The sequence below is a fragment of the Haemorhous mexicanus genome, chromosome Z (assembly GCF_027477595.1).
Source record: "Haemorhous mexicanus isolate bHaeMex1 chromosome Z, bHaeMex1.pri, whole genome shotgun sequence".
NCBI lineage: Eukaryota > Metazoa > Chordata > Aves > Passeriformes > Fringillidae > Haemorhous > Haemorhous mexicanus.
Window position 1 is genome coordinate 50,226,505 of NC_082381.1, and position 19,759 is coordinate 50,246,263.

At 45.0% G+C, this 19,759-nt stretch overlaps 2 protein-coding genes and 1 long non-coding RNA gene across 4 annotated transcripts in view; 1 reads left to right on the forward strand and 2 right to left on the reverse strand.

Moving 5' to 3' along the window:
- HABP4 (hyaluronan binding protein 4) overlaps positions 1-4,000 on the reverse strand; it is a 25,283-nt gene extending 21,283 nt beyond the window's left edge. Inside the window, exon 1 of one of the 2 annotated variants that reach the window (XM_059836702.1) lies at positions 3,599-4,000. In XM_059836702.1, the coding sequence (XP_059692685.1) occupies positions 3,599-3,890 (292 nt within the window). In that variant the 5' untranslated portion in view covers positions 3,891-4,000. The remainder of the gene's footprint in view (positions 1-3,598) is intronic. The other variant, XM_059836703.1, reaches the window with a different exon arrangement.
- A 7,983-nt stretch (positions 4,001-11,983) lies between these two features.
- Positions 11,984-19,488, forward strand: ZNF367 (zinc finger protein 367). Its single transcript, XM_059873237.1, has 5 exons — positions 11,984-12,832; positions 13,791-13,941; positions 15,575-15,694; positions 16,066-16,204; positions 16,798-19,488. The coding sequence occupies exons 1-5, from the start codon at positions 12,473-12,475 to the stop codon at positions 17,036-17,038; spliced, it is 1,011 nt and encodes a 336-aa protein (XP_059729220.1). The 5' UTR covers positions 11,984-12,472; the 3' UTR covers positions 17,039-19,488.
- LOC132341568 (uncharacterized) lies at positions 14,039-18,519 on the reverse strand. The gene is made up of 2 exons (XR_009490265.1): positions 18,393-18,519; positions 14,039-17,026 (listed from the first exon to the last, which is right to left on the reverse strand). It is a non-coding gene; the product is annotated as an uncharacterized LOC132341568 (long non-coding RNA).
- Positions 19,489-19,759: the final 271 nt, after the last annotated feature.

Here is a 19,759-nt window from a genome sequence, read left to right on the forward strand (position 1 = left end):
AGAGCTGCAATACCTACAACCAGCCTTTACCCAAATCCTCAGCTAATACAGTCTAAAAATCACAAAACAACAGTCATCAGAAGACAAAAAATACACCTTTAAGGTCAAAAGTATAAGTTTTGGTAGACAATGAAATAGGAGTCCATTTTCTCCATACAAAACAAAGCTTAAAAATTGTCTCCTTAGTTGTGCCATTTCATAATAATGAATAGTTTGGATTCTAAAGGTCAAAGTATTGCATTATCTGGCAAAGTCCTCTCAGGAGGTTTGCTTCAAATTGAAACTTTCTCCAGAAATTTAATAAAACCTGCTTTGAAAAACTCAGTGAAGAATTACATTAAAAAAAACCCACAACAACCTTACAGAACTTTGTGACCAAACCTTCCACTCAAACATTAAAACACAATACCACAAAAAATTTCTGACTATTGTAAAGCTTCTTATATTGCAAGACAGAAGATTAGATGTGCTTTGAGTCTTTCTAAAGACCCTTTTTTACAGATTCAATATACTTAAGAAATAATACTAGAATAAAACAAAAATCGTGACATTTAACAAGACTTTTGTAGTCCAAACAAGCAAATACCCTAGCAATTAGATAAGAGTCTGGAAGGGTCCAAAGTAGGGTTATGAAGATGCCCAGGCTGCAGAATATCCAAAAGAAGGTTGTGAAGGTTTTGAAAAGGTTTGTGAGTCTGCTTTATGAGAAAAGGCTGTCCTCTTCCCACGACAAGGCTTCATATAAGCCACATCACAGTACCCAGGTATTTGAAAGGCTACAATAATGAAGGCTCTTTTCACAAGGAGCCCCATGAAAGTGAGTGGCTACAGTGGGGACAAGCTGCACAAGAAGAGATTTCATCTGTGTTAAATTCTTTCTGGTGCTACCATATGTTGAAACAACCTTCTCAGCATCAAACCCCCATCAAAGAAAGCTTTCAAAATACAACTCTACAAGGTAGCGCATGAAGTCTTCAAGGGTGCCTTTCCAAGGAAAGGTTGGACCAGACCATCCTTCCAACCCTATTCTGTGATGATTCCAAGAATACTAGTACAATACAGTGAATTCCATAATTTCAACTGTAATACCACCAGACTCTGATTCTGCTGTTCAGATGGGTCTAGATGCTATTTTTCGGTGTTTAATTACTAATAAGCAGAATGAAGTTAGAGGTAGTTATGCCTAAAATCAGGGGGAAAAAAAATCACTAAGAAAGTCTAAAAACAAAGTCTTAAGTTCGGTATGTTGTTTTTCTTTCCTTTTTTTTCCTAATTAAAAGTTTAGCAATTAGTTTAACAATTTAGTAATTTTAATCAATATTATTTATCTCCCCAACCAGAGGTGCACTCTTCTAACAATCCATCTATTATTAGAAGCTTTATGCCAAATTATGAGAGTACAAGGAGGCTGGCCATTCTCAACTGTCAGGTGGACAGCCCTCAGAATCTTAAATAAAATATAGAAGTTTTGAACCCTATGTAACAAAACAACTTTGTATGGCACCAATAAAGAGCTGACCCACTCCCTTCCAAAAAAACCTCAAGATTTTTCTCTCAGCATGCCACTTGCTTAACATTTGTCAGCTACATCATCACTTGTGTAATTACCCTAACTCAGAAGGTTCTCTGCCATTCAGAGCAAACTCATTAAGACAGCGCATTCAAAGGAGGAACACACAGTCAAGACTAAGTCTTGACTATCCACACTGGTTTAGCATCTTAAGCACTGTACTTTTATAGTGCTTACTTCCTAACAAGCCCAAGACAAACACACAAAATCCCAAACAGATGCTATGTTTAAAGAAGAAAATCTGGTTTTGAATATAGAAGAGAAATAACTCTTCTTAAAATAGATCTTAATGCCCTTTCGCTAAGGGTACTATAGTCAGCAATCTTTTCTCCATTTTAAATTAGCAAGAAATTGAAACAAGGTGCACATGTCCATTGTCTCTGTACAAGAGATTTCTTAACAAGAAATCTCTACATTAACAAGAAATTTCTGCAACCAAAGTTGCAGAGAATAGTCAAAGACAAGCCACAGGGCCACTGTGTATTGACGAGAATGGTGACACCTACAGGCAAGGAGAAAGTAAAGGATGGTCTCCACATACTACCATGGTAAGTTACTGAACCACCAGTTCTTGCTCAAGAACTTTTTTATCACAACTTGAGACTTTGCTGTTCACTGAGTAGACTCTTTCAACTTCTGTCGACAACCACAGCAGAGTAACCTTTAAATAAAGACAGCTGTTATAGTCTGAGTACTGGTCTTAGGAGACTAAGTCTCATAACTGCAGAGAAATCTCAAAAGAACTAGTTTCATAGAACTGCCCATAAAGACAGTGACAACTTGTTGATATCTTTTGCTACAAAGGCACTCATTATCCAGCACATATTTAGCACTGAAAGATTCTCTGCTCCACAAACTGCTAAAAATGTGTCTACTAACTGCTGTTGGGAAGAGTGTAAGACTGTAAGCCTAAGCAATAGAATTGGTACTGGCAACAACTTGATGGAGCAATAACCTCGATCCAAAAGCCGTTTCCTAGGGCATTAAAACACACAGTACCATTACCGTGAGTTTAACAGGAGCTTTTACTACAGAAAGAAAATATCTTAATAATAGATTAAGTGTTAGACTTCATTGCTTCCTGCAGGAGAACGGGAACTTACAACTCAAGAGGGTGAAACCAGAATCTTCTGTGCAAAGATTCTCAATATTTGGAAACAATCCACCAGTTCTCAGATACTTTAGATACTGAATCCAGCAACCTGAAGCTCAATACCAGGTAAGTAGTAACAATTAGACTCACTAAGACTAGCAATCAGCTCCAAATGCAAGAAGCTATAGCCCACAAAGCCTCCAGCTGCAAAGAGGACTGTGACAGATAATTTAGTATAAAAGCCAACCGACTCCCTCTTTCCCCAAGCAGTATTGCGCACCAAAACCTAGCAGCTGACCACTCCTGAACACCGACCAAAGAGTTACCCAAGGAAATACGGTTTTATTCTAAGGCTGGTTCAACAAGGCAAGCTCAAGGCAAAATAAGCACAGCTCCCTGTAGACGTTAGAACGCTGAAGACATTGAAAGGCCAGAAAATCCACAGGTACCAAGAAATCACGCCTGGAAACTTCAGACACTGAAGGATACTGTCCAGGGTGACGTGCAATGAAAGGCAGCAAATGCTAGCAAATGCTAAACCAGCATGAAAGCTGTAGATGCTGCAGAGTAGGAGTTGATGCTCTTGCACTTGTCTCTTGGGGATGTTGCTGAAGTTTTCATTTACATATTCCAAGGCCTTCTCGGCTGAGAGCGCTCGCCAACATCGTGTCGGGACCGTGCCCAAGCGTCACTGCCTTCTCTGAGGGGACGACCCCACTAAGAACCAGCATTTTTCAGCTCTGCTATGACAGCGCTACCCCCGCCACGCCACGGCTGCCGAGAGGTCGGTGAAGCGCGGAGCCCGCAGCCGCCCACGCCGCGCCGCGGGGCCCACACCGCACCGGGCACCGCAGCGCCGGGGACCGCCTTCGCTCCTTCCCAAAGCCGGCCGCCGGTCCCACTCGCCCGCGGCTCGCCGGGGTGCTCCCGCGTACCTGGATGCCGTGGCGCCGCAGGGGAGGGTGCAGGGGAGCTCTCCGGCTGCTTGCGTTCCTTCTGGGTCTCCCTCTTGCCGCCGCCCGCCCGGCCCCCGGGCACGGCTCTCCTGGCGACGGCCACCGCTTCGTCGCGCTTCTTCCTCTGCTGCTGGCGGCGCTCGGCCTCGCGCAGGACGTCGAACGGGTCCGACTCGTCGTCCAGGAGCTGGCAGAAGCGATTGGCGACGGAGCACCCGAAGTTCTCCTGCATGACGGCACCCACCGGGCTGCCCACCAGCCCCGTCATCATCCGCGCGGCCACCTCGCCCCACCCCCGAGCGCCCCCTGCCCGCGTCCCGGCGGCCGCCGGGCCCCTACAAGCGGCTGCCGCTGCTGCGCGGGGCCGAAACAACGCGCACGCAGGGCGAGAGCGGCCCGGCCCACGCGCCGCCCCAGCGCCCGGGACCCGCCCCACCTTCCCGCAGCTCCGCCCCGGCCGGGCCAGGCCGCAGCAGCCAATAGGGCCCCCCAGCGCACCCGCCACTACCGCCGTCCCCGCCGCCTATAAGCATGGCCGAGCCCGCCCACCGCCTGCACGCGCGACCGGCGAGTAACAGAGCAGCCAATCCCGGCGCCAGGCTCCGCCCCGCGTACCAAGCTGCGGCCAATTACCGTGCAAGGTCAATCACACCTCCTAACCAATGCGGTGCGCTGCTCTGTTATTCGTCAGGTGCGGGCCCCGCCAGCCCAGCGGCTCTACAGCCCCGCCCCGGGTGGGGACTGTCTCTAGCCGCTGCGCTTCCAATGGGCCGCCGGCACACAGCGGGGCTTTTGGGACAACTTCCATCCCCTAACAAATGACACCAGCGAAAGAGGCGCCCGCTTACACTGGGACTTCCTCAGGGCAGCTCTGCTGGAGGTGGCCGGCACGCTTCGATAAAGTAGTCTGGTGTTAGCACGAGGTGTCCGGAACGCCGCCTCCCAGCGAGAGGAGCGGCGGTGCCCGTGCCGGCACTGCCACCTGCTCACAGCGCTGCGCGGAGCCTGCGGCATTCACCGTCTGGCTCGGAGAGCTGCTCCGCCCTGCCAAAGCCAGGATGGGGCTCCCCGGCCGCCACTAAGCGCCCGTGGTGGCAGATTTTAGTGCAGCACGCCTGTAGGGGCCTTGTCATTTGCTCACAGTTCTGGACCCAGCTGCAAGTACTTTTGCTGTCTCAAAATAAAAATGTCTCAATAAATAGGACCAACAGTGACATGCCAGGAAACTCATCAAGGCTTTTTTCCGCAGAGGACGGGCACCTGGGTGGGCAAAACATCAGTGCCTCTTTTATCAGCCACAGTAACAACAAAATCTTAGCCCTTCAGCCAAAATTGACCAAAGAATGGCGATTGCAGTCTTGATTCCTGTGATGAGGCTGTCTTTATTCCTATCGTTCATGTGAAACTAACCCTTCCTCTGTCGTGATAACTTTACTGTATACATCATCTGCTTTTGAAATTAATTTTATTCTTATTACAGTAACTTGAAACAGTATCAGAATTCTCACTGTTTCAAAAGGCGGGATTAAAGACAGCCCTGTTCTCTCTTCATTTCGGGGTGCTGATAAATCTGTGGACACCACTGTAAAATAAAATAATGTGCATCCTCTACAGATTATTCCAAGCCTTGAACATAGTCGTTGCATCTCTCCTGGCTGTCATGTAGACCCACTTTTGCAGGGCATGCTTACTGCAGAATAAAACTAATTTAATTGGACTTAGTGCCCTTTCAAGTTTCAATTTAATTCAAGAGATCACAAACTGTTTTGCATGGAAGTAATTACAGTAACTTCAGGCAATTACCTGCTTGCAAAGAGCTTTAAAAAAATCCTGGTAGTTGAGTCAAATCTCTCAGGCTCTGAAATGCTTCAAATTAAAAGCAGAAAAATATAAGTTAACAAAAAAAAAATCATTATTTCTGCACAGTTCTTATGTTGTAAAATGTAGCTACCCATAATTAACAAAAATTTATGAAGAAACTTTCAATAGTATGATAAAGGAATAAAATATGAGAAGTGTTTGCTTAAATCAACTGTCCTTTCCTCTGAATTGATGGTTTAGTTTGTAAAAAGATGAAACTTCATGTGTTTTCAGTGCAAAGAAAGAACTGGAAAGGTACCTTGTCCTGTACTAATCTGGGGAAAGACATTAACAATGTCACATTATTACAGCATATCAAAAATCTCGCCAAATATTTGCTGATCTTTTTGGAGCCTTTTAGTATCAATCACAGCATCTACACTAGACTTCCTCAGCACACATTGTATCCAGAAAGTTTTGTAGAAATTTTAGAAATATTTTTATTTAAATATTCTACAAGTTTGAATCAAAGTTATGCTCTACATAAAAGATGACAGACGACCATCATTGGTTAGTGCCATCACTGACTGTAATGTCCTTACAGCTTTAACAGGTACTTTGAAGGTCATAGTATCTCTGGAGAGGGATGAATATGAGGAAGTCAGATAAATTTCAGCAGTAAGATTAGAGATTTGGTGTTCCATGGGATTTGGCTTTTTTTTTTTTCATGAAACCTCAAAAGAGAAAAAAAATAGTCTAACTGCTCAGAGAGATTCCACAATGACAGCCAAAACCAGTGTTTGCTATAAATATATCTTGTATTTATCTGTACAATTCTGTTTCCTAAAATTAATGTAAAGATTTAGAAAAATCCTTAGTTTTCTGATGCTCTGCACTGTCAATCAAAGCAAAATTTCCGTAAGAGATTCCAAGCTCAAACTGATTAGAAGTCTTTCATGATAAATGAAAGTAATTTGCAATCTTATTTTTGCTTGCAGCTTTCAGGAAAATTAATCCAAAATGCCAGAGGTTTTTATGTCCAAAAAAAAGACAGTGGAATCCCATTGCTTTATTCATGAGTAAAAGGAGAGGTCATAGGCCAATTCCCCATGGGATCTCTCAAATTGCTGGGGGATGCATCCTCCCTTTTATCCTAATTTCTCAGCCCCACTTCCTTCTCTCTTTTCCAATTGTCTTAGGTACTTGAGAGGTACAGAATTCCCAAATAGCCTAATACAGACATTCTTCTAATGTGCATCCTCCCCCCCCCCCCCCTTCCCTTTTCTTTGTGTATCTGTTCTTTTTTTCTAACTCCAGGAATTTAGCATGGCCTTGGGTGAGTAACAGTCTGTGTCAATTAGTGGAATTACTCTAGAATTTATGGTTCCAACTACTGCTTCTTTCTCCTATCAGTGTCTGGCTCTATCTACCAGCAAGGCCACAGTTTGTTTGTAAAAACACCTCCCCCTCATTCCTTTCACAACTTTCCGCTATGTGGAATCAGTGTGTAATTTCTGAGTTACACAAACAATGGAGACAGACAAGGAAAACTTGAATTTTACTGTCAAAGTGCAACCAAATGCTCTGTCTGGAATTTTATACCAAAAAGTAACAGTGATGGCTTTGGCATGATTACGTATTTGCATGCAAAGCCTGAATCTCTTAGTTGTAACACGAGGCATAGATGCCTAACCTTTCTGACAATAGGCCATTTAAATGAAGATGAGGGCTGCCTGCCTAAATGGCTGTTCCATCCACATTCTCTCCACAAGTGGATTTTTCACACGCACAGAACAGCATCCTACGCAAGGCTGCCTAGCAGGTGTAGATATGGAATATGCTATCTTTACCAAAACAGCCCTTGATTATTTTTTCCTTTTTTTTCTTTTTTTTTTCTTTTCTTTTTTTTTTTTTTTTTTTTTTTTGGTTGAAGTTGGAAAAGTGCCTAATTACAAGAGACAGAATTGAGAATGGTGACTCGTGTTTCTCTGACCTTTGCAGCTAAGTACCTAATCAGCAGCAAGGGTCATCCTGTCCTTGACCTTGCGTACAGACACTTTCTCATCCCTGGACATTTCGTTTCCTATGCCCACATCTCTCTTGCCTGAGGGAGACACATCCTGAACACATCACATGGCTCAATGCGCCCTTCTGGGGCAGGGCACTAGAACAAGTAGAGAGGGTAACACTGTGTCACTTAGAGGATCTAGCTATCTCATTCATTTTCCAGCAACACAATTCTACTAAGCAAAATTGACTACATGAAGTCTTAAGCCAAAAGGAGAGCTGCATCACCAAAGATGGGCATGCTTATAGAGGAGTACACCTAATGCTGAGAGCTTTTTGTCCAAGCTGGACATTGTGCCCTGGCTGGCAGCAAGTGGTTGGAGCACCATCAAATGAGCCAGGAACAGGCATTGACCTTCTACTAACAAAGGGCACAGGGACCTCCGTGCTAGCTGGTAGGGGTGGGGGTGGCCAATCACCTAGAGACTCTGCAGGACCCAATGAGCAAGGAGAGGACCTCAGCCAAAATATCACCATTGGACCAAGGGGCAAGTGCTAGGGGCATGAAGGGTGGGTGCATAGATTGCAAGGGTGTAAAAGCCCAGGGATTCCTTAGAAACAGCACATGCTGCTACTGAGTTGCTGTATTGTGATCAAAATATTTACAGGAACCCAGCACCTGGGACACTGCTATGGGAAACGTGGAGTCAAGATAGCAAAGGAAGCTTGGCTGGCAGTGTGAGTATGGTGTGTGTAGGGATTCAAATGGGGTCACTGGAGCCACCCACTGCAAAGAGGTCCCAGTCCCAGCAGTAAAAGTCTCACGGGTTGTGAATGTGATTCCTAGAGTGGAATCTGAACGCTCAGACAAGAAATCCAGAAACTTAAAAAATATAATAATAAAGACTTGGATAAAAGATATTATTACCATTGCTAAGGTTTTACATAAGTCCGTAGTATAACATAATAAAGCTACATGCAGTGTGATCGTTTGCTATTATCTACCTAACAGCCATAATCTAAAGTGAATGCTTTAAAGAGGTAGAATACATATTTTCATCTTTATTTGTCATGTTTTGTTCTGCTTCAGAGGTAGTTGTTTTTGTCTCTGAAAGTTTACTATCCTCAAACTCCATAATTGTCCTTTCCATCTTGAGTCTAACAAGCTAGATAGAACACAGGTATTCTTCCTGCTTTCTCTTGAATCCTTGCTCCCTATCCTTTTACAATTCCTTCTTATCTTGCTCCCTATCCTTTTACAATTCCTTCTTATCTCATGTGTGATAAAAGGTATGCTTTTTTGTAATAAGTAGGATTTGATCTGACTGTAGGTTGTATCATGTTTCATTATTTTGGTCCTTTAACTATCATAGAGAACTTTTTCTAGTTTCTACACTAAAATATTAATGCTTTAATGCATTGAATTGGGTTTGCAAGGGCAAGGGAGGTGGGAGGGCAACAGGGATGGCTTCTGTGAGAAGCTGCTGGAAGTTTCAGCCAGAGAAGAGTAGGGTGAGAACACATGAGAGGAACAACTCTGCAGACACCAAGGTCAGTGGAGAAGGAGGAGGAGGAGGTGCTCCAGGCACCAGAGCTGAGGTTCTGCTGCAGCCCCTGGTGCAAACCATGGCTGAGGCAGCCGTGCCCCTGCAGCACACGGAGGTCCATGGGGATGCAGAGAAGCACCTGCAGCTGGTGGAGGAGACCCACACCAGAGCAGGTGGATGCACAAAGCAGTCTGTGAACCCAAGGGAGGCCCCATGCTGGAGCAGCCTGTACTTAAGGACTGCATCCTGTAAAAGAGTGACCCACACTGCAGCAGGTTTGGGAGGACTGTTGCCCATGGGATGGACTCACATTGCAGCAGTTCACTGAGAGCTGCTGCTCATGAGATGGACCCATGTTGGAGAAGTTCATGGAGAACTGTCTCCTGTGGGAGGAACCCCAGGGAAACACCTCCCCTCCCGGAGCAGCAGGAGAAGCCGGGGGTGATGAACTGGCCATAACCCCCATTCCCTGTCTCCCTGCACTGCTGGGGTAGGAGGCAGAGCTGGAGGGAAGGAGGGCTGGCAGGAAGTTGTTTTAAAGGGGCTATTTTACTTCTCATTGTCCTGCTCAGATTTTGTCACTAATAAATTCCCTTCATATCTCTAAGTTGAGCCTGTTTTGCCCCGATGGTATTCCATGAGTGATCCCTCCCAGCCCTTATAGCAACCAATGAACCTTTTGGTAATATTTCTTTCCTCTGTCGAGCTGCAGATGGAAGTTACAGAGGCTTTAGAATCTAGCCATGGTCAAACCACAACACACATTAAGTTAGTAGCATAGCATCAAAACGCTATGAAAAGGAAACATATTTAATATTGCTAAGACACTGCAGTTCAGATGATTACTTTAGAACAGGTTTTACATGTCACATGAACTATTTTAATAATACATCACAATACCTATGACTGTGTACTGAAAAGCAGTGTGTTTTAAGCCCTCTAGGCCAGGTACATTCTATATGCCCATTTTTTCTTCCAGTGGCAGGACATGGAGAAAAAGTTCACTTCTCTTTGGTTATGGCTATTACAATATGAAACACTATTGTTCAGAACAGTTAAAATATCAGATATGGCATCAACTAACTTCTCCTTTCTCTTGTGCTTCCTCTATTAATAAAATTCTATTAGTTGGCATTAGAAAAATGTACAAGATCCACATAAATAAGTTAATCTGCTGCCAGGCCCTTGAAAGCCATCACAAAACATAATGTGTACATTGGGGCAGCATAGGTTAAATATAGAGATATTCTGTTGTTCACAATGCACTCTACACCATTCACAATATCTACAGTTCTGTATACCAGCTCACAATGTTAATTCCATCCATCACTGGAGTTCTTTAGCAGCTACATGTACTACCTGAAGCATTAGGCATGTAGTTTTGGAAAGTTATTAAGTGTATTTGCAGTTTGGTTTTTGGGTGCAATTATTTTAACATTAATAATTCTTTCCCTTTTTTAAAAATTTAAAGTAGATTTTAACATATTTTTCGGTATCACTATTCCTCTACAACATCGTTATATTACCAGAAGTATTTACCATGGGCTATTTTTAAGGCCAAAGGTTTTTAAGGAGGTCAGATCCAAGCATGTGGAAACTTTTTGCTCATTTTGGAAACAAATGTTACAAGCTGCAGCATTTTCTTTCTGGTCTGGTAAGGAAGGCCTGACCTGGCATAGTAATGGTAGGACTTTGACATGTAACACTGACTTTGAGAAGCTGGGAAGCATAACAATGGACAAGAATTTGCCTAAGCAAACATTTGAGGATTTTAGTTAGTTTAAAAGAGCAATCGAAGCAAACTCAACTATAATTCAGAATGAAAGGGCTGTTGATCTCAAGATGGATAAGGAATGCTGCAGGCCTGTATTACTGCCTCTGCGTTGGAAGAACTGGTAGGCTTTTCCTGTTATTGAAAAGGGCATTACTTAGTAGTCATATGCTGCAAACCTGCTCTTCCCTGCACTTTCCTGTTCCTGTCAGTCATTATGTGTGCCAACAATCTTACAATGCAGCCGTCAGCAGCATATGAACTGTGAAAAAAATAGACCTGGGGGAAGAAACCTCACCATTTTTACAGCTCTGTGGCTTGTCTGTGCTCCTGATACTGGCCTCAAAATTTAGCTACTAAAGTAATAAATGCAATTTATGTTTTCAGACTGGAGCAGCCTCATATTCAAGGGAAACTTCTTATGTTTTAGTTCTCTACCACACTCAAGGTAAAGAAGCTGTTACTCATGTCGAGGTGAAGCTTCTTATGTCTCAGTTTAGGGCCACTGCTCCTCATCCTATCGCTGGCTACCACTGAATAAAGTCTGGCACCATCCGCTTAAAATATCACCTGCCTTAAGAACCTCCTAAAATTCCCGAGTCGAGGGCCGTGACAACGTCTTTTGCACACTTCTCACAGAGCCGGGACACGTGCATGTAGCTGTACAGCTACGAGCGCCCTATTGCCACGGGCACCGCTGCTAGACGGGGCGTCTCCCCGGGCAGCCCGGGTGGCCCCGCCAGCGCCATAACGGCCGCGCCGGCCCGACCCCGCCCGCCCTACGATCCCCGCGGAGGCGGCGGCAGCTCACTGGGGTACCCTGCCAGCCCGTAAGTTCGATCCCAGGTCTGTCCGCCGCTGAGGGCAGGGCTCCAGCAGGGGAAAGGAAAGCGTTTCCCCCTCCCCAGGGAAGGGAAGCCACGACCCGCTGTCCCACCGCCAGGCGACCCCTTTAAGCCGCCGGGCGCGCCAACTCCGCTGCGAAGCCACGGGATTGGTCCGCGCAGCCCGCCCACAGCTGCAGCGCGCCAAACCTGCCCGGGCGCGCCACCCCTGCCTCCCTCCGCCCCCCCCTCGACGGACCAGTCAGCACCTCCGGCGGGGCCGCGGGCCCGGCTTCTACCCAATAGAATAGCAGCAGCCGCATGGCCTCGCCCTCGGGCCCCGCCCTCAGAGGCGCGGCCGCCGACTTTCCCGCCCAGCGGTTGGCCGGCGGGAACAGACTCCCCGTGACACTCTCACCGGGCCGGGTGATTGGCTGTGCTCGGGCGCGAAACGTAACGCGGGAAAACCTGGGGCTCGGCCCGGGCTGCGAGCGCGGAGGTATCGCGGCGGCGGCGGCAGCTCCTCCTTGGGCATCGCCGGGACCAGGGCTGCCAGCGGGGCCGGCTTCCCTTCGGAAAGGTGCGGGGACGCCGTGACTGCTTCGCTCCGGCCGCTGCCATGGCCGGGGCCCGCCTCTGACTTGGCGGATCCGCTCGGGGGTGGCCGCGGAGGCGGAGGGGTGCGGAGGACAAGCCACCGAGACCACAGGGAGCCGCCGTCCTCAGTGATGAGCGGCTGAGGCGAGCTCAGGCGGCGACAAGTGGCGACGGCCGCGGGACCTCCGTGCAGCTGCACGGCCCATTTCGGGACACGGGCGCGGACTGCGGGGCCGTGCCGCCGCGGAGCGCCCTCCTTTCCCTCTCTTTCCGCGCTCCCTTCGCCGCTGCCTGCGAGGGTTCGACGATGGCGGAGCGGCTCCCGCCGGGCAACCCCCCAGTGATTTTTTGCCAGGACTCCCCGAAGCGCGTCCTGGTCTCCGTTATCAAAACCACCCCGATCAAGCCCTCCTCGGGGGGGAGCGGGGCTGAGGAGCCGATGCCAGTCCCGCCTGTCCCCACCAGCCCCGGCTTCAGCGACTTCATGGTCTACCCCTGGCGCTGGGGCGAGAACGCGCACAACGTGACCCTCAGCCCCGGCGGCGGCGACAGCACCGCCGGCCCGTCAGCGCTTCCGCCGCCCCGCGGGGGAGCGAGCAGAGTCCCTAGCGGGGACGAAGAGAAGGCAGGGAGCCCGGGCAGCGGCGGGCGGCACCGGCACCTGAAGGTGAGTGCGCGGCGGGCGGGGGCGGGCGGGCCGCGCGCTTACATGGTGACTCCGCGGAGCGCGCCCCTCCCGCGCTTCCGCCCGGGCATTTAAAGTGAAGTCACTTCCGGTAACGGCGCGCGCGCCGCGGGGAAGAGCGGGGACCGGAGCGTCTGCTCGTCCTCCCTCCTTTAAAAAGGAAAAAAATAAACCTAAAAAAAGCCACCCTCGCTGTCGAAAAAAACTCTTGTCTCTCCTCGCATCTGGAGCGCTTTGTCCTTTTCTGGGTTCCTCAAGAGTATAAGAGAGACATGGAGCTCCTGGAGTGGGTCCAGTGTAGGACAACAAAGATTATTCAGGGACTGAAGCATTTATTTTATGAGGAAAGACTGAGGGAGCTGGACCTGTTCAGCCTCAAGAAGAGACGACTGAGATTACTTTATTGATGGATATGCGTATCTTACTAGGGTTCCAAGAGGATGGAGCTAGGATCTGCTTGTGACAAGCTGTAGGAAAAAAAGGCAGTAGGCAAAAACTGGTACACAGGAAGGTCCACATCAATATGAGGAGGAGTTTCCTTATGTGTTGGTGACCAAGCATGGCACAGGTTGCCCAGAGAGGTTTTGGAGTCTCTGTCCCTGGAGGTAGTCAAGAACAGTCTAGACACAATCTTGCCTGTGCCGTGTGCTTTAGAATGACTGTTTGAGCAGGGAGGTTGGAGAAGATGACCCACTGTGGTCCCTTTCAATCTGACCCGATCCTGTTGTCAGTTTCTCCCCATACTCCTGAGCACATGGTGGTGCCTGTCATCTCCCCTTCTGCAACAGGCCCTTAGGAATCGGCTGGGCACAGTCTGGTGTGGCTCTATGCTGTCACAGCACCTTGGTCATGCCATCGCTCCAGGGGATGTTGTGCCACTTGGCCAAACTGCGGGGGGAAGGAAGTGCCTGAGTTAAGTTGCCTCGTTATTTACACCCAGGATGGAATAAGACGTGGCCGTCCAAGAGCAGACACCGTCCGAGACCTGATCAGTGAAGGAGAGCACTCTTCCAGCAGGATACGCTGCAATATTTGCAACAGGGTCTTTCCACGAGAGAAGTCACTGCAAGCCCATAAGCGAACTCACACTGGTGAGTAAAAGGAAGTGTGAATAACTGGGGAGAGCCACTTAGGAAACAGGAACAAAGGGACTAAATCCCCTCAAACAAACATAAAGAAACTCCAAAGAACCTGTTATGATTTTATTGTAACAGCTACATTAACCATACTTTGCTCCCAGTGCTTGTTAGTCAATCAAAGTCTTTGTAACCATATTTGTCATGGGAAAGTGACAAATTTGCAGCAATTTGGGCTATAATAGTATAGTCAAATTGTGTAAACATTTTATCTGTCGATGTCACAGACTCGTTTTGTAGAAAAGACTGTAGTCTTGGGCTTAGTGCTTGAGCTTGATAGCACTTTGTATCCTGATTGCATCTTCATTGTGATTTGTTTCCTCTCTCCTTGCTGATGTATTTTTCACATCACAATTGAAGTTTTGCTGTAAGAGGTTACACTAACTTAAAAAGTGGCTGGCAACTTCAGGATTGTCACATCCTTGGAAGTGTGCTTAAATATTGGGAGAAGAGTCCACATGCTTAAAATCACCATCCAGTTGATTTTCCCACCACCTAAAATTAATTTTCTTGGATGGAGGAGATCATGCTGATTTACTGAACTATATTTAGAAAGTGATTTGCAGTAAAGTTTAAATGTATGATGAACTCACTCAATACTCAGCTGAGCTTAAACTGAAGATGCTGTTTGGTTTTAGCAAATACATTTAATTTCTTCAACAGAACACTGTGTTTGCCATAAAATATGAACAAATTTAGCTTACAATACAGACAGCACCACCAGCACTCCCCCAAACCAACCAAACAAAATCCCACAAAAGCCTTGGCTCTCACCATCTCCTTCTGACTCAGGTCACTGTGACTAATTGAGATAATGATATTAAACAGCAACATTCCTCATTTTTTTGGTCAAAATATGTTATATCACGCGGTCCTACAATGTGTTGAACTTGTAAGAACTACTTAACTGAGTAGAGCTGTCATTCCTCTGAATTGGTGAGGCAGACTCACCCTCATTTTGTTGCCTTCCTGAGGGCAGTGGCATGGCATACCTTTGTGTAGTGTGTGCAGGTCTGCTTGAAGGAGACACATGCTACCTTTGTTCTTCTGGTTGCAGTTTGCGTGGAGAACTCTTTCTTGATGACTGATTTTAGAAAACTTTAATCTGGAATAAGTTTCTCATGCAGCCTCCATCATTACAACTTTTCTTAAACATGAGATATTTCTCCTAATAAGATATTTCTATAACCTTGTAGTAATGTTGACCTCAGGTATTTTACTCTAGTTCAGGCTATGGTAAGGATAAAATTTTTCTGGTTACAACCTGAGTTACATTACTTGTCCAAATACTTGTCCATATTTCTTTCTCTACATCTGCACAGTTTCACAAAACTTATGTAGTGCTATCTAAGAGTCTAAAACTAGAAAATATGACAAGGAAAAGTACAATATTTTTTCTCTTTGGAAATTATTTTTCAGTAGCACAGATCATGCACTTCTAAGTACACCAGGATTTTTTAAGTAGTTGGCAAGTTTCTGAGTGGGTAAAAGGAGAGCTTGCTTGTGCCAGGCTCAAGCCAGGGACTGCCACTGGATACTTTGACACTTCTAGTCATCTTTCATAAATCTCTTCTGTTGCTGCTTTTAGGTGAAAGGCCTTATTTATGTGACTACCCAGATTGTGGGAAAGCCTTTGTACAGAGTGGGCAGCTCAAAACTCACCAGCGTCTCCACACAGGAGAGAAGCCTTTTGTCTGCTCAGAGAATGGTAAGTCATCAGAAAACTATTTACAGCTTTCTGGGGTCAGACTAATATTGGGAATGCATGCGTGTTCACATGGCAAAAACTTTGGAGTTTAAATTTGGTGGAACTTGTAGGGAAGGATAGAGCTGTGCAGAATCTGCCTAATTCTGCAAGTATGTATCTAAGGATTACATACATTCTGTGTCAGTGGATACTTACGTATAAAATAATGGAGCATGTTACGAACCTAGAGCCTTTGGTTTTCTACCAAACCTAGGGTTTTTATGAATGGGGAAGGGTGGATTCAGTGGCATTTCCATCCCACAGATGCTATACTTTTTTGGTTGGCTGCTTTCTGTAACATGTTTTTCATTGTGACTCTGTGGTTTTTTAAGGCTGTTTAAGCAGATTCACACATGCAAACCGTCATTGTCCCAAACATCCCTACGCCCGACTCAAGAGGGAAGAGCTCACCAACAGGCTGAGTAAGAAGGAGACAGCTGATAATAAAGCTGTGGCCGAGTGGCTAGCGAAGTAAGTTCTCTCATGGTGTCATCTTTCTCAAAACACTTAAAAGAGTGATCTGTCGCAGCATTAATTCTTTGGGATAGTTAAACCCCAAGATAACAAAACTAGATGTTCTTCCAGTATACATCTCCTTGAAGAATTATGCCTCTCCTTGAAGAATTATGAACTCCTGGTCAAGACACAGTTTCTTATGAGACTTTTTTCCTACAGTTTTCTTTTGTTTTGTGTTTGCTCTCTACTTCAATACTTTTTTTTGCTTGATCAACACCTGCTAATACTTCATTAGCTAGTGCTACAGCTTTGCTGAATTTGCATTTGTATGAGGGGTACTGTATGCCTAGGAAGAAATGCCTGCTGAGGACACCATGGAGACAAGAAATCTGTCACATGTGTTCACATGAGCACTTTACATTTAAAATACTGAATAAAGAAGGTTTTTGACAGTTTAAATGCTACCATATAGGGGCTGAAAGGTAAAGCCAAGTGCAATGCCCAGTTGGATGCAAGCTAGTACTTGGGAGGTTTTTGCCCATTTTGAATTGTTGGTGTGCGAGTCAATTGTATGTATTTACATGTATTCCTCACGTTTGATGTTCTAGGTACTGGGAGACTAGAGAGCAGCGTGCTCCTGCTTTGAAGACCAAAGCAATCCAGAAAACAGATCAGGAACAGCAGGACCCAATGGAGTATCTTCAGTCTGACGAAGAGGATGATGAGGATAAAAACAGCGCTCATTCAGCTGCCCGCCACCGTCGCCTCCAGGAGCAGCGTGAACGCATGCATGGCGCGCTGGCGCTCATTGAGCTGGCAAACTTAGCTGTGGCACCCCTGCGACAGTAGAGGAGGAGCAGTCTCTGTCCATAAAAAATTTACTTTCTGGTGTTACTTAACCAGTTAGATCCCAAGCATAAGCTAAGCACCTTATTTGCTTATAATAGGCTGCTATTCTGTAGAATTTATGAAGAATGTTGTTGCCCCATATCATGGGGTGAGAGAATTGCACTTTTGATAGGGTAGAAGACAGATGTAAAATTTCTAAGTATTTTGTAAATATGGGACTGCATAAGGCAGGGTTGACAAATTTATGTGTCATGGGAAGCTAGATTTTGCAAGGTTAACTCATTTATCTGAAGCAGATTTCACAGGAAACACTTTGTGAACAAAGTGTTCATCATTAGCAGGATGGTACATGTGGCCAAAGAAGGCTGACAAAAAAGTATTTATCTGACTATCTAGCAAAGTGATAAGTCTGGGGATACTGTTAAACAGCAATGAAACCATGTTTTTCTAATGTCAGCATATCTTTACCTAGCATCTCCAAGGCGAAGGGCAGGGGTTAGTTATCTCAACTTGTACAGGGAAAGAAAATGCTTTTCATGCAGGGAATATCTTCACTGTGACTGCCCAAGGTATGAGGCTTGACTTTGCTGCTTCACATATTTTTGATTTGATTTCAGCAGAATCTCTTGGTAGCACTTGTTATTCCTAACATGTGTAGTTGGGAAGTTTTGCACATTGTTTTATCTGAAAATGATTAGTCTTGCAAAGTCTAGAAAAAGGTAAAGAACTGGTAATATTTTTTCAGGTTTTTGGGCCCTGTAGTGATTTGGCACTTGATTTTGTTAATAAAGGGGTTATTTACAGGGTGGTATGAGTTTGTAGTAAACTATTCTAGGTCTTCTATTAGCAAACACTAAGTTTTAAAGTTTTGCTTTTATAATGATTAGTAAATAGAAGCCTCCATACTTACTGTGCATAAAGCCACCTTACCGCTTTACTCCAGCATAACATGCCGATTTTTTGTTCACTAACCATAGCACAGCTATAAAGTAAACACTGCAGAAAAGTATTCACTATACAATAAGAAAATAGGCTTCCAAAGGTAGTTACAAGTGTGTTAACAGTGTGATTTCATATATTTCCCAAATAAATGAAGTTGCAGAATGCTGCCTAGTATTCAGATGCTGATATAAAATGTTTAACAGGGTATCTTGTCACTTTGTGAATGTTATGGACTTTCAGTAGCACTGTCTCATGGTGATCTTTTACTATATTTGCTTTGAAGGCAGCCAGAGATTCCTAATATGCTAACAAAACTTTGTTTTCAGATTGGACTTTTTGTGTGTGGTTTTGTTGTTGGTTGTTGTTGTTAAGCTACTGCTTAAGGGGATATTAATAATGTGTATTTACTGACCTGCTTGCTTTAACTTCTTCCTGTCATTGAAAGTCGGGAAATTCAGTTGAGATGGGAAGTCTCTTTCCCTCTCACTGGAACTGAAAAGGAAGAAAACATTTTGTCAATCACTTGATGTAGGCTGACCAGATGTGTACAGCTGTTCCAGAAAAGTAGAGTGGTTTTACATCAGAAACTGCAGCTGTTGAAGTATGTTCTCTGATAACCTTTTGTGGTTGAAAATCTCATTAACCCAGTTTGTTTAAATCCTGTGTTGATGCACTTAACTAAAAATTAATTGAATAATTTAAAAAAAGAAAGTGTATTTCATTGATTGTAAATAATTTAACACCAGTGATACGGTTTAACTTCTGCTTCAGCTTCTGAAAAAAAGAGGAAACACTAGTCATACAAGGCTTCTTTTCCTACATAAAACTGGCAATTCGTTCATGTATGTAGTTTTTGGGTTTCTAAAAAATATTAAGTGCTTCTGACTGTTCATCTGGCTTCATGTGAATAGTCTAATCCCAAAATGAGCCCTGAACATACATCTGTTGTAATTCTGAATCACAATTCAGAATTGCTCCCAAGTAGTATTTCACAGGGCAGAAGACTGTAATTACCAGCCACTTGCAGACTGGAATATTACTTCATCAGGATTGATTGTGGATTTTTGGTGGGGTGTTTTTTTTGGGTGGTTGGTTTTGTTTTGTTGGGTTTTTTGTTTTTGTTTTTGTTTTTGTTTTTGTTTTTGTTTTGTTTTTTGTTTGTTTGTTTGTTTTTTTGGTTTGAGGTTTTTAAATTTCTTTTTTCAGTTAGCCAGAATATTTCCTCAGGTCTTTGAAGTATGACAAGTACACTGGATTGTACTTTGCCATAGACAAAATTCAGACAGCTGAAGCAGTTTTGGATCATGACAAGTTTAGGGTAAAAATACCAAGTTAAAAAAGCAAAAATGGGATGTGGAAGACTGTTTTTTGTATTAAGTGATTACATACGAGAAATTGTTTGGTGCTTTGAAAGATTTAAGTTGTAGTTTGGCATGAGTTGAAAGCAGAAGAGTTCATGTGCTGTCATTCTAATAGATGCTTTGAATAAAAACTTGATTTAATTTTCAGGTTTAACGTGTGCTGTTTGGTAATTATTAAATACTTAGCCTCTTCCTCGTTTCTGACAGCCCGACTTGTTGCAGAGAAGGTTTAAGGTGTTTATTTTCCCCGTCCCTTGAAATTTGACACAAGTTAAACCACCCGAGGCAAATTGTTTTTTACAGTTTCAGGAGCGTGTGAGAATCCGTCCCTCCGTGCGAAGCCCAGGCCGAGCTCTGGGAGTGCTAAGGGCTGGCTGCAGCAGCGTCCCTGCCGTCTGTCCCCGCAGGGTTCGCCCCT

What these genes read in the sequence shown, in the direction of transcription:
- ZNF367 (XM_059873237.1), top strand. Translation starts at nt 12,473, where the DNA reads ATGGCGGAGCGGCTCCCGCCGGGCAACCCCCCAGTGATTTTTTGCCAG. An exon ending in GGCGGCACCGGCACCTGAAG is followed by an intron (nt 12,833 to 13,790) that starts GTGAGTGCGCGG and finishes ATTTACACCCAG; the next exon opens with GATGGAATAAGACGTGGCCG. An exon ending in CCATAAGCGAACTCACACTG is followed by an intron (nt 13,942 to 15,574) that starts GTGAGTAAAAGG and finishes TGCTGCTTTTAG; the next exon opens with GTGAAAGGCCTTATTTATGT.